A 13,920-nucleotide genomic window follows, 5' to 3' on the forward strand; every position below is an offset into this window, starting at 1 on the left:
GGACGGCGGGCACATCAACCAGACTTGATCGGGTCTTGTCCTACGAGATAGGTCGTTGGTCATGAAAACCAGACACTGCAAAGCTTCATGGGAGTTGCAGTTTAATCGCACAAAAGCTTCCTTTTTCTTTCATTGAATTAAAAGATCAGAGTGAAATAAAGCAGCTCTAATAAAAAAAACGAACCGCTCTATAATTATTTACAGGACAGAAGCGCTGCACTAGTTTTAAAAGTATGAATACAATTAAACTTGACTTCACAGCTGGCTCAATAAATGCATCATGGATATAAAACATCACTGTAATTATTTTGCCATCACAGCAGCAGCTGGCCCTTGTTGCTTTGTCAGTCTCCCAGCGCTCATCACCCTGTTACCAGTTAAGTTTGTGCAGAAAACACAAAAATAAGATGCCACGGTGTCCAGCTCAGTTCTTCATCCAGAATCAGGGACGCGTTGTTCATTCGCCTGTAAGCTACAGGACAGGAGCTAAACTAAAACAGGACATTTCCCCGAGGTCAGTAAACACCTCGCTGTTAGCTTATGAAACAAGCTTTTATTGAAAGGAAGAAGCGTTTACCTGAGATCACAGGTACACAGGCAGCCGCCATCATCATCATGAAGCATTAAGGTACAGTTTACAAAAATACAAATTTATATGTACACTGAAAAAGTCGACGTCACTGAGTGTATAAAAATGAGTGAAGTTATACAGGTGATGGAGGACAGGTGTGTTCTCAGGTGGGCTTCTCTAAGGGAGCAGGCTGGGCAGACACGAGCCTCGCAGAGGAGCACTCCTGCAGCCTCGGGTGTGACATCACGTCTCTGAAATGAAAAAGTGAGCGGTGGAGCAGTGCAGGTGAGGCACACTGTCCAGGATCAGGCAAGCTCAGCTATACTTGTCACTTTTCACCTGGCAGGCCAATTAAGGTTTCCATTTCCTGTCTAGAGTATCCTGGAATGAATTTGCGTTTAGCACTTCCTGTCCTGACAGGAAGTGAAAGATTCTAACAGGAAACACATTCACTGTGAAGCGTTTACACAGAACAGCTGTTTGCTTACAGCTGAGTGGTGGTGAGGTGATGTGACCAGTGTCTGATGTTGGTGTAAAATCAAAACATGTAAGTGTCACAAACCAAAGTGGGAGGAGTTAAAAGAGCACATTTAAGGACGGTTATGTAGATGAGTGTGAGATAAAGGAGGATGGAGCAGGGCAGCGTCACACTGCTGATCATGTGACTTCAGCTTGCTCAATAGTCACCTGACCTTAGCCCGCCCCTTTAGAAACCACCTGGAAACAACATAATTAATGAACAGAGTCCATGATGGAGCTGGTTCAGCTCAGGTCAAAGGTCACAGGAAGACAGTAACGCTTCCTGCAGCTCATGAACACAAGGTCACATCGGAAGAACACAGCAGAGTCCGAGCATTCCTGGAAAACCGGCTCCTTTCACAGCACCCTCCGCTGGATGGTGAGGGGGTAAAGCGGGTGTGAGTGGCAGGAATCGGTCCATAGAAGGAACATCTGAAGAAGCTTCCTGTCCGCCAGCGCCGGGCAGAGGAAACACGTTAAAGCGGCATTCGGGGAACAAATGGCTGAGGGTAAACGAGGTCCCTCTTCCTCCTCAGGTCGTCAATGTCCTCCACGCGGCAGCCATTTTGGACCCTGCTGAAAAAAAAGAAGTGAAAGGTTTCTAAACCGGGGAGTCTGGATGGCGCTGAGCCGAACTCCGCCCCCTGTTGAAGCATGTGTCACGCCAGGATCAGGTCTTTTTGTGGGCATGAGTACAGCGTGCAAATCCCGCCTGCTGCGCTCCGTTAGGAGCTCACCTCCGTCGCCTCTCCCCCTGCCTCCACCAGCGTCACTTGACCCTCCTCTCCCTCCATGATGATGCCCCCCTCCTGCAGCACCACCATCTCGGCCTCCTCCTCCACCACGCCGCCAGATCCCTCCTCCTCATCCTCCTCTCCTCCCACCACCTCCTCGGGGCTGGCAGCAGCGTTGGTGGCGCCGGCCGCCGCGTTTGCGGTGGCGGTGCCAGCCTGACTCTGGGCCATGGCCTCCAGCTTGATGCGGTACTCCTCCGCCTCCTGCTCCTTCCTCAGCAGCTGCTGTCGGTACTCCTGCGCCTTCCTGTTGGCCTCCTGCAGCTGCCTCTGCAACAGCTCCTGCAGGAAAACAAATAATCCTCATCGATCAGCACAAAACCACAGACCAGCGTCCCCCACCCAAACCACGGAGAAACCCACATGGTGTGACGCACACGTATCGAATGCTGGTGTGGTTTTAGACATTTGTAGCACCGAGGGGATTTTGAAAGAGGAAGTTGTCAGATTCATGAAACTGGACTTCAGGTTTGGACATCACGCTCGAGGATCACGCCGTTCGCATTTGCAACTCTTTTGGGGAAATTTAACCCACACTGTGAACCACCCACAGCACCGGCTCACAAACAATCCCCGATTCAAATCTCATTCAATTACAGCGGGGCAACGACAGCGGTCTAACTTCCTGTTGGGTTTGTGGCGTGGTTCCAAGAGGCACGGCCATGTTAACGGCGCTACAGAGCCATATTCAAAATAAAAGCAACTTTAGATCCACACACAGTGGAGCTAGCACACATCATTCAGGCGAACACAGCTCTGCGGGTTTATACAAAGCTAACACACACACACACACACACACCTTTATGGTCCCTCAGGATTACAGACATGGCAGGCAGTGTGACATCATGTCAGGCCTGGGGTCAGTGTTGTTTTCTATAAAACGCCGCTCACTGAGACTGTGAGCGGCGTTCAGAGGTCACTGATCACAGTGTGGAGGCGGCGCTCACCGTCTCTCCCGTGTTGTTGTGGTTGTTGGTCACCTCCAGCTTCCTCTTCCTGGAGGGCGGGGGCTGCGGCTCCTCCGTCACCACCTCCTCTGTCACGGTGTTGGCAGGCACGGCGAGCACTGGATGAGATAAAATAAAAATCAGGATGTAAATGGCCTCAGGACTTCCCGCCACTTCCTGTTCAAAGGCATCAGCAACATACTCTGCTGTCCATGCTGCATGGTGACGAAGAACGGCTGTGCCATCCCTCCTGTTGTCTGCAGGTTTCCGTGCTGGTCAGTTACTATGGTGATGACCCTCTGACCACCTTCGTTTACGACGGTGGCGTGCTGGATGTTGGAGTCAAGAGCGCTGGCAGCCATCGCTTCCTCAGAGTCTCCTGAAAAACAAACGGGGGTCGTTACAGCGATGCGGTCTGCGGCGTCTCATCGGTGTCGGGGACCACGGTACTGTTTGTGCAGCATTTCAAAAATGGCGTGAAGGAGGCGCTCTCGTAACTCAGAGTATTTCCACTGACCAGCCATTCGGTGGCAAGGAATCTGCTGACGTTGCATTTTTGGATTGCTTGGAACGCCGGTGTGGTAGGTACGGAAAAATGACCAGGTGCTACCACCGTGTCAAGCTGTGACGCGCCGACCAAAGAGGTACTGATGGAAAAGGGCTGTGTGTGTGTGTGTGTGTGTGTGTGCGTGCGTGCGTGTCTCACCTGCATTGGCCTTGTTGAGCAGCTCGGCCAGGTTGACCACGCCCCCCTGAATGGCAGGTATGCCCTGGATGATGAACTGTGGTTGGTTGGTGGTGCTGCTCGTCTCCACATTCATGCTCACCTGGTTCATATTCACCTGATTCTGCATGCCCTCCTACACACACACACACACACACACACACACACACACACACACACACACACACAGTGAAGCTTTCATTAATTTAAAGGTGCCTTTTTCTGCGTTTCTACCTCCACAGAATCAACCAATCAGGAGGCTTCTGTTAGAGGCATTTTATTTATCCTCACTCTGGCACCTTCAGGTGTGCGCAGGTGCTTTGTACTGAAAGGCAAAGACCCTACAATCATACAAAGTAACCCCACCCACTTCCTGTAAACACTGTACAAAGGAGAGACTTTTGGAACGCCGCCCACGTCCTTTTCTTCTGCCGGCTGTGGGTGTAAAGGGTTGGGATAGGTTAGGATCCAGGCTGCTATGATTCCTGTTTCCTGTTATGAGGGGAGATGTTATCAGAACGTGTGACTGTATGATCGCCTTGGTCACCTATAGCATGTCAGAGTTTCTGGCTTCGAGCCCGTTGGTCGGCAGCTCTGAACACCTGAACATCCAGACATGTTGAGAGATGTCATTATGGAGGCAGATGAAACCATGGTCTCGTTCCATGTTACATCTCTCTTCACTTGCATCCCAGTCACTGAAGTGTTGGAGGTAGTTCGTAATAGAGCAGGGCGATATGGCCAAAAATATTTATCACAATATATATTTGAAAATTTGCGATAACAATATAACTGAGAAAAAAACATCCATTTATTTTCACTTAAACAAGCAGCTGTTTTGTGCATTAAAGCTATATAAACATTTAACAGTGCAAATGGAAATGTAATAACATAATGTAATAAATTCTGTTTTCATGGATGCCTGGATGTTAAACTTCATTGTTACACCGGGTAAAACAGCAACGCTGATCATTTACACCTCAGATGAAATCTCACAAGTGTTAGCTTTATTTTGATACCAAGATTGTAAGCACAGAGTTTGTAATTGCAGAGAAATAATCAATTAAATTTGGGCATTGCATTTTTGAGCAGGAAGCTCAGAAACCCCCTTGGGGCTTAAGAGGTTAACTAGGGCTGCTCAATTAATCGAATTTTAATCTTGATTACGATCTGGGCTTTCAACGATCATTAAAAATGACTGAGCCGATTATTAGCCCCTCCCTCGTGCTTTACTCTCGCGCTGCTCCGTGTGGCAAATCGAGCGCACCTCTCTGCATTTCGAACACGTGTCACAACAATTAAGAGGACCCGAGGGAAGCTCGGGAAGCTAAGCAGAAGTTATTTGGAGAGTGACTGCCGTTGGTGGAAAAGAGGTAAAAAAACTTCAGTGGTGTGGAAACATTATGGGTTCATCTGTTTCACTCAACGAGCCGCTTTCTCATTCTCTGTTGCTGCCATGCTTTTTCCACCATGTGCGTATTATAAACAAAGGCACTGCGCGTGCATGTTTTACCCGTGTTCTATCACAATATTTTATTTTGTTATCATTGCCTAACATTGTACCGGTATTACTGTGAACGGTCTAATACGGCCCAGCCCTAGTTCATAAGAGATTACAGGATAACCCCAACCTCAGCAACAGGAACGCTCTCAGCATCGACTACATGTGTTTGAACTGTGTCTTCATTTCATCTGTTTCAGAAGTGGAAAAGAGGGCTTTGCTATCCTACCCTGGAACACCACCAAGCCATTGGTTCAGGTCTGTGGATGACACCTGGGTGAAAATCAAACCTCAGGACGTTCCACGATTCACGGATCACATTAACTCGGTGGACCGACACATCAAACTCACCAGGGAGGATATGAAGTGGCAGGTTAGCCTTCTTGTGAGACTGTGAGATTTCCCTCAGTAATGGGGAACATCTAAAAGCTGACGCACAACCGCTGCCCAAGAGAAAACCTGTAGTGATCCCGTATGTGTCAGGAGTATCGGAGCAGCTGAGACACATTTTTTCTAAACACCGCGTCTCTGTGGCTTTTAAACCCCAAAAACTGGCCCACCCCAAGGATCTGACAGCCCATTGTTCCTTCAGTGGTGCCAGTTTTAGTCATTGTGCAAATGTCCAGTTTATAAGGTTGGAAACCTGCAGTCAGCTGAGACTGAAGAAGTCACCTGGATGATGACGAAGGGTCCAGATGAACAGAATCAACCTTTTGAGAAGTGTATGTGTGGCGGGGCTGTGGGGGACGCGGACACACCCGAGCAGACACCTCAACAGCTTCAAAGCAGAGTGCAGTGGGTCCCGTTGGTGTGTGTTAGACAGCAACTGAAAAGCTGCAGCTGTGTGTGAGGTACGACAACCAGAAATAAAAGTGTGAAAAGTGTGAAAATGTGGTCGTCTCTGCCACGCGTCTGTCACAGTACAATTAGCTCAGACCTCTGTGTGTTTACAGCAGAGCTGGTCATTAATGCAGGATTGCACCGCAGCAACAAACTGAACTCAGCTTGTTTTTCACAGCAGTGTGCACACACAGCGCCTCTCTGCAGTAAAGCGAAACAAAGATAAGTGTGTTAGTCTGTCGGATTATTGAGTGTTTGTGCTACTGAAGCACAGTAACACAAGCGCTGTCGTCACTCGAGCTGCTCTCAGCTGACTGACGGTGTCACGGACGTGAAACGGCTGTAAATAAATTCTATCAGAGACGGCAGCGCACGATAAACTCTCAGCAGCTCACTGCACCAGACGGAAAATGTTGTTATGATGAACATTTATCCATTGTTCCAGTCTGCTGCTATGAATTGTGGGATAGCGTTTTCTGCTCCCCTTTCATAAAGAACACTCCAGTGTCTCCTCTGCTAAAGGAGGCAATAAAGGAAGCATTAAAGATCCTTTCCTCAGACAGCTCTGATTATTACATCCCTAAACAAAACAACTCAGGCGTCTGCCTCACCTGATCTCCGGGCAGCCTGAAAGTCTCTGTTATCGACCTCGCCGCAGAGTGCGAGCACACCTGTGACCGTTCTGTCACACTGAAACCTCAATGTTCTGCTTCTCCTTGTCAAGGCGTCGACTCACCTGCAGCAGCAGCATCAGCTCTGTGTTCTGGATGTCCATGGCGATGTCAAATGGCGTCTTGTCGAATTTGCTGAGCGCGTGTACGTCAGCGCCGTGCTTGATGAGCGTTTCAGCCACGCCGTGGTGCCCATGCTGTGCTGCCCAGTGCAGCGCCGTCATCTTCAGCATGTCTTTGGCGTTGATGTCAGCGCCGTTCTAAAAGGGAGGTCCACATATGTCAAAGATCACAGCGCTTAGAGCACACAGAGCCTTCCAATGAAGACAAGCCGTCTTACCCGGACCAGCAGCTCCACGATGACCGTGTGTCCCTCGGCGGCAGCCATATGCAGCGGGGTGCGGTCCACTTTGGTGCGGGCGTCTCTGCTGACACCGGCCCTCAGCAGGACGTCGGCAGTGGAGTAATGGCCGTGCTGAGCGGCCAGGTGGAGCGGGGACGTCCCAAGCTGAAGGTGAGTGAGAAGGAGCCAGAACAGGTGAGCTCAGGTGCAGCTTTCTATCTCAGAGTCTCAGAAACAACTCTTTTCCAAGGTTCAAGTTCCATCCTTCCATCCACTCACTTCCTGTTCAGGGGCGCTGGAGCCTATCCCAGCTGTCTTAGGGTGAGAGGCGGGGTACACCCTGGACAGGTCGCCATTCTGTTGCAGGGCTAACACATAGACACAGGCAACCACTCGCATTCACACCTAACTTTAACTTAACCCACTAACAAGTCTTTGGACTGTGGGAGGACGCCGGAGAACCCGGAGAGAACCCACGCAAACACGGGGAGAACAGGCAAACTCCACACAGAAAGACCTGATGGTGGAACTGAACTCTTGCTGTGAGGCAATAGTGCTCACCACTGTGCCGCCTGTTGACGGTCCCATCCCATTATTAGTGCTATTTAAAAAAAGCATGCAGAGTCTCACCCAGTCAGTGGTGAATGGCGCCCCGTTGGCCATCAAATTTCGAACTTCGTCATCCTGACCTTTCCGGGCTGCCTCAAGCAGCCGCTTCCCCAAATCGACCAGCGACATCTGCAGAAAGGGATCGATACAGCTGATCAATTCTCCCAGTCAGTAACTATAGGCATCCTCAAACAGCCAATGAAAGCTGCAGTGCCATCTTTTATTTGCAGGGTGATATTTATGACCAACAAAAACCTTTATTTCAACATTTCTTAAAAACACTGTTTAACTTCTCTCAGCCTGTCTGATTAAACAGCTCCTTCAAGCGTACCAGCTCGCTTATCTGAAGCTAACAGTTAGGTGTCTATTATCGGACACACACGGTTCATCTGCGCCTGCTCCGTCGGTAAGGCTCAAGTTGAAGTTGCCCGCTTATGTTTTAAGAGCAGAAATGTAAAATGTGTTTTTGCTAACATCTACTCATGTGCAGTGGGTTAGCTCCTCTTTAAAAGACACAAAGAACAAACCCTGTGTGTGTCGGATAACGGGTCCGTAGCTGAGGGTTTAGCACGGCAGGGCTACAGAAACCTGCTAAAGTGCACCAGAGGGCTGACTGAACCCCCCAGGCCCGCTGTGAGCGGGTTGTGGAGGCTCACACCCGACCGAATGCTTTTATTTTACCAGAACGTGCCCCAGGCCGTGTCCGATAATGGAAATCGGGTAGTCACACCGCTCTCGTGATTGCGAAACAGCAGAGAAGGACGAGATTTCTCTCCGCGGCCGAGGAGCCATTTTAGGCGCCTTGACGGGCAGAAAAAGTCCGCCATGAGCTGCGTCGCACCGCACAGCCTGTCCGTGCTCTTCTTCGCCACCCGCACCGCCGCCACGGTCACAGCAACACCGACAGGAAACCGTTTGATATTAAGTTGTTGGTTTTCCGGGGGAAGTCACACAGAAATTTCCTATTTTACACGCGGAGAAAAAACTACTTCCACATCCGGTTAGTTGGTGTTGTCGGAGCGCGCGCAGTCATACCGCTCACCGGAGCCTCGTGCGGAAAGGTTGACTCCGGCGCGCGCAATTCCACCCTCGCGCGGAGGACGCGAGCCGGAGCACGCGGGCGGCTGTGGTCCCGCGGCGGCCGACGAAGGGAGTACTTACCGGCTCCAGGTTTGTGGGGCCGCGCTACTCCTCGCTGCTAACGTTAGCGGCTCGATGCTAGCCGCCCCACCGTGGGCGTCTGCGGGAGCTTTGTGCTTGTTTTGCGATCCGTGCTACGGAAGAATGGGTGCAGTCAGGCGTACACTTCAAGACTAGAACCGCACCAGAACATGAATGCCGAACACTAAGAGAGCTTGGCCCGTCCGACTCTAGCGAGTCTGTTTACGGAGAAAAGTTAGCGAGACGCGGCCGGATGGTACGGGTGTAACCTTCAAAATAAGAGCCTTTACAGCGGTCCAGTGGTTTAAATGTTTTTGTAAAACTGTAAACCGTCATCACCGCACTCCTCTGTCAGCGTTAGGACTATTAACAGGGATTGTTCAGATTAATGTTATTTAGTATTTGTGAATTAAATATGTTCATGTTAAGTAAAGATCTTAAAGTGCATTTCAATCATTTGATAGCCCTCAATAACAACATTCAGCCAACTGGCTTTGGAAGTGAAGAAAACCAGACATTGTCATGAAGATATCTGCCAAAAGTCAGTTTTTGACGAAAATGCAGGTAAAATTCATATTACAACTAATGTAAATTTATAGTATTTTCCCCTCGGCTAATTAATAGCAAATAAACCAATAAACTACTGATTAACGGTGAAAGTGTACCTGAAATCCACAGTTGGACCGTACACTATTTTATGTTGAAAGTCTTGAAAGGAAGTGTGGTCCTCTGTAAAGCTTATAGCTCTTTTAGCCGTTAGCCTGCGCGCATGTAAGCTGGAACAAGTTAAAATAAAGCTGCTTTACCTTCTTATCTCAAGGTTCTCGCGATCGTACGCCTCCTGGCGTGGATGGGACCCGGAAAGGTGCGCTTACCTGCTCAGAAAACCTTCACAAACAGGTTTTTTTTTTTTTTTTTAAATGTTTAATGTGCTACAAAGATGGCGGCCCCGCGACACCGGAGGTGGAAGCCGGAGAGTGTTAACCTGCCAGGGGGCGGGTTCTGTGCCGGCGGAGGCGAAGAGATCTGAGGTCAGTTTGAAGAACAGAGTGTGCGTCAGAGGGTTGTGATGCAGTGATCGAGGCTGACCGCAGATCAGCCAACAGGAGAGGCTGATTCCCGCCTGCGCAGCAAAGAAGAGTACGACATGTTGGGAGTAGTAGAAGAAGAGTCCTGCCTTTTGTTTTCTGGAATTTCACATTTAAATATGTATAAATTAAATTCTTAAATTATTCATTAATCCCCAATAAAAAAAAAAACCTGATAGTCTGTTTGACGTGTTTCAATTATTTAAAGGGATAATGGGTTTTTGTGAGCTGTCACGTTGGACAGGACATGTGTGCGTTTTCTCTGAGATGATCTATGACCCTAGGTGATCATAGAAGAAGAAAATTATCTTGATGCATTAACCTGAGAGGAATCAGACCAATAAGAGACTGATGTTTGGAGACGTGATTGGTCAAATAAATGCGTGTCAGCCGGGTTTTGATCTGAAAGAGCTTAAACATCCACTTTTGATGTTCAGGTGTGAAACATAAGAAAGTACTTCTTCTAATCAGGTAACAGCACAGACCTGCTGATGGCTCAGGTGCGTGGGCAGCTCTGCTAAATCCTGCAGCAGAGATCACAGAGAAGCACACCTGGGTTTCCTGTCAGTTGCACCTGTAGCGCCTCCGGACCAATCAAACGCTGTTTAACAGGTGCAGAGAGGTTTGAAGCTCTGAGGCACATGATAGAAATCAAGTTTCTTCTTCTGTGATACTCGCCTCCGTTAACCATAATCCACCACCAGGTGCCGAGCAGAGGAAGAAAGAGGTTCTGTTCAGAGGATCATTTTTCAGGAGCTGCTGATCAAATGTATTGATTATCCGAGTCATTCTGTTATCATCAGCAGGTGATGAGGTAATCACTCGGGTGTGTGCTGTGAACGTTACTCAGTGATGTCACAGAGGTGTTTCTGAAGCTGAACACGAATTTATTCGTCGTGTATGACGAGGTTGACTCCATAGTCACTGTAATTCACAGACATGGCCAGTTAATGATCGTGTGACTTTATTAGTTTGTACTTTTACTGTAATAAAAGCCAAACTTACGAGTAACTGAGACTTTTTTATTGTTGGCAGGAGTGCGAGGTTTGATTACAGCTACACAAATAAATAAATAAATAAATAATAAACAGGGCAGACTGTGAGGTTAACCTGAACAGCTGTAACAAAAGAAAAAAGGCACAGACAAAACAGAACAAAGTGATCTTCACAGGCGTCTGTTCAAAAACCGGAAAATTAAAAGGCCTTGTCACACATGTCACATCATCTCCTTCAGTTCTGCAGGTGAACCTCACCTGTGAGGGTGACGCAGTTCTTCAAACATCAGCTGCTCCATCACAAGTCGAATTTATTTTACCAAACGATAATCAAAGGGTTCAAAGTGCACCATACTTCCTGTTTCCACCCAGGAAGAAAACTGGAAGTGTGGTGCACCTAACGTGCTGTCCTGCAGACCCTGCATCTTTGCTTCAGTGTGGTCTGAGGTCAGAGGTTAGCTGGCTTCACAGCAGCAGGTCAGCGAGCAGGGCGTCCACAGCGGCAATCGGAGCTCTCCAGTAATTAAAGGAGGAGAACTCTGACAGCTCCCTCTGCAGGAGACACAGGGAATGACACATTTCAGTTAACAACAGGTCAGCGCAGCCCAAGGGCAACATCCAAGAGGGGAGTAAACTCTACATGCAGAAAGGCTAACTTACATCTATGTCAGATCCTGAGAGCAGGGCTCAATGGTGTAACTTCATGTGTGAAGTTTTAAAAACAGCGCCCCCTCCAGTCAGCCTGCCATTAACTAGTGACAGGATCGATACCTCAGAGCAGGGGTGGCCAACTCCAGGCCTCGAGAGCCAGGTCACCCTGGGTCAACACACCTGAATCATATGATTAGCTCATTACCAGGCCTCTGGAGAACTTCGAGACATGCTGAGGAGGTCATTTAGCCATTTGAATCAGCTGTGTTGGATCAAGGACACATCTAAAACCTAAAGGACACCGGCTCTCGAGGCCTGGAGTTGGCCACCCCTGCCTCAGAGGAAAATTAGGACAGTGAAGCTAAACATCAGTGTGAGGGGATCACTGTAGTGCTGCAGCAGTCAGTTCATGTTAAACCAGGATCTACTGTCCACTTTACTGTCTGTCTGCAGCAGGAAGTGGCTGCTGGGCTAAAATCCAGCTGTTAGCTGTGATGTTGGGATTTGTGGAGGAGAGCCTGAGTCACGTGGAGTCAGAAACTCTGCAATCAGAGCTATTTTGTGCAATAAAATAAATAAAATCATCTGTTTTTACCCAAACACTCTTTATCCAAAGAGTTTACTACATACATAACTACATCACACCACTTTCGTACCATCAGCACGTCTGCAGGGAAAACAGCTTCCTCACGTCACCTGACTGACTGCATTACTTCATGTAGCAGTGAGGAAAAGTGAAGCCCCCGTGTAAGTGAAGGACGTGGAGATTTGTTTCCTGTGGACATGATGTCAGGTTTCCACTCTGCTTGTGTCTGTGGTGTGACGCGTGCAGTAACCTGTGATGTTGGAAACTGTGGCCGTGTGGGGCAAAGAGAGAACAATTTATTGTTGGCTCGGTTCACCCGGCCTGGAGAGGAAAGTCTGGGGTGTGGACTCGAGCTGTCGGTGTGGTGAACCCCGAGTCACCTGATATGTGTAGTGTCTCATGTCCTCTGGAAACAGCCAATGGAAGCACTCATGGCACCACCCACAGGAACTGTACACTAAATCTACATGCAGGTGCAGATAAAGCAGCTGCAGCTCCAGCTCCAGCTGGAGCTGCAGCTGGTTGGCAGGGAAGCGTCTTCATAAGAAGCAACATTTCCTTTGTTTGTGTTCACACTTTTTCAGCAGGAGTGTGTTCACCTGCTGTGAGGTAAATACACCTGGAACTGATCACGTGATCAGGCCTGCAGTACTTTGATAACTGCTGTCAGAGATTTGAGTGTTTTATCACAGATTTTTCCCAAATAATGATTTGGGAAAACTCGGCTCGTCGGACACTGCTCAGTGGGACATTTTCATGTGTCACCTGTTTTAGCCTCACCTCTTCATCACAGCTCCACACCTCCAGCGTCTTCTTCTCCCTTCCCTTCCCGCTGTTGGCCGCCTCACCGTCTATCAAACCCAGGTCCTCCAGCTCAGATAGGTCGAGAGCCGGGATTGGCTGCCTCCAGAACAGGAAGGAGTCATACTGGCTGCTCGATTTCTCCATCACGTCTGAGACAAAACACACAACATCACTGATCTCAGAGCAGATTTTCACCCTCGATATCATTTAAACATCGATTAAACCAGGAGGTCAAACCCGTGACCCTACAGAGTCCAGCCCCCACAGATGGTGCATCCAATAAGCCCCCCCCTTCCACCCCCGAGTGGGGGAGGATATTTATGTGGTCAGCTGAGGTTCTAAAACAGGAAGTGGAACATCTGATCTAAGCAACCCAAAAATATCCTCCATGTTATTCCTGCTCTTTTCATTCCTGGGCCTTAATCATAGACCTGGTCTTGGTCCTTGTAATGGTTCTGGTCCTGGACCTGGACCCGATAACCGGGTAACCCACAGCCAGCGATGAGATGAATCACCAATAACGTAATAACTTATTGATTATTGGAGCGGCCGCTGTTTGAGGCGTTGGCCGGTGCGCAGGCGCAGAACAGAGCGACAGATGTCCCTTAAATCTAAAGACTAGGAATAAAAACTAAAATAAAACATTGATCTAATTTAATAATCGAAGAGTTAAACACGTGTAATCTTCACGCTGCCGTTTTTACACCAGCTGACGTCATTTTACCATCAGCTCCATCTTTCTGACGAAGAGATGAAATTCTGAGAAGAGACACAGATTTAAACTAAGCTCACCTGCGCGTGTTTACCTGCGTGTATTTAGCTGCGCGTGTTTCCGGTGTGAGGACGGCCGCTCCGCTCCGCTTTCTCCTCTTTTGTTCTGCGGGTTTTGGTGATCAGCCGCTGCGCCGCGTCAGGTTGAAATGAGCTCTGCGACTGCGTCAAACTTACCTGAATGTACACCAGAACTTCCTGTCCCCGATTTCACAATAAAAGTCTAACAATGGTTTGACCTTTACTGCTTGTATAACATCATCATCATCGTCATCTTTATTTATAAAGCACTTTAAAACAACTACATCTGAAGCCAAGTGCTGGACATTGGAACTAAATAATAAA

General features: G+C 48.5%; 2 protein-coding genes and 1 long non-coding RNA gene across 7 annotated transcripts; 1 reads left to right on the plus strand and 2 right to left on the minus strand.

Annotated features, from left to right (window-relative positions):
- Positions 1 to 538: 538 nt before the first annotated feature.
- gabpb2a (GA binding protein transcription factor subunit beta 2a) lies at positions 539 to 9,886 on the minus strand. Of its 4 annotated transcripts, none has more exons than XM_085148550.1 (8): positions 9,346 to 9,886; positions 7,541 to 7,648; positions 6,908 to 7,075; positions 6,633 to 6,827; positions 3,538 to 3,691; positions 3,034 to 3,210; positions 2,832 to 2,950; positions 539 to 2,166 (listed from the first exon to the last, which is right to left on the minus strand). In XM_085148550.1, exons 2-8 carry the CDS (start codon positions 7,646 to 7,648, stop codon positions 1,816 to 1,818), a joined length of 1,272 nt encoding a protein of 423 aa, XP_085004676.1. In that variant the 5' UTR covers positions 9,346 to 9,886; the 3' UTR covers positions 539 to 1,815. The 4 variants fall into 4 exon arrangements, with proteins under 4 accessions (XP_085004676.1, XP_085004675.1, XP_085004674.1 ...); XM_085148549.1 differs by having other exon boundaries at positions 9,487 to 9,885; XM_085148548.1 differs by lacking the exon at positions 9,346 to 9,886 and adding an exon at positions 8,681 to 9,154.
- On the plus strand, positions 8,555 to 9,590 carry LOC146492452 (uncharacterized). The gene is made up of 2 exons (XR_014871926.1): positions 8,555 to 8,689; positions 9,145 to 9,590. It is a non-coding gene; the product is annotated as an uncharacterized LOC146492452 (long non-coding RNA).
- An 883-nt stretch (positions 9,887 to 10,769) lies between the features above and the next one.
- Positions 10,770 to 13,758, minus strand: mllt11 (MLLT11 transcription factor 7 cofactor). 2 transcript variants are annotated; one of them, XM_085148565.1, is made up of 3 exons: positions 13,611 to 13,758; positions 12,781 to 12,953; positions 10,770 to 11,315 (listed from the first exon to the last, which is right to left on the minus strand). In XM_085148565.1, exons 2-3 carry the CDS (start codon positions 12,946 to 12,948, stop codon positions 11,229 to 11,231), a joined length of 255 nt encoding a protein of 84 aa, XP_085004691.1. In that variant the 5' UTR covers positions 12,949 to 12,953; positions 13,611 to 13,758; the 3' UTR covers positions 10,770 to 11,228. The 2 variants fall into 2 exon arrangements, with proteins under 2 accessions (XP_085004691.1, XP_085004692.1); XM_085148566.1 differs by having other exon boundaries at positions 13,597 to 13,753.
- Between the last annotated feature and the right edge of the window lie 162 nt (positions 13,759 to 13,920).

Source organism: Neolamprologus multifasciatus, chromosome 22 (assembly GCF_963576455.1).
Source record: "Neolamprologus multifasciatus chromosome 22, fNeoMul1.2, whole genome shotgun sequence".
NCBI classification, from domain to species: Eukaryota; Metazoa; Chordata; class Actinopteri; order Cichliformes; family Cichlidae; genus Neolamprologus; species Neolamprologus multifasciatus.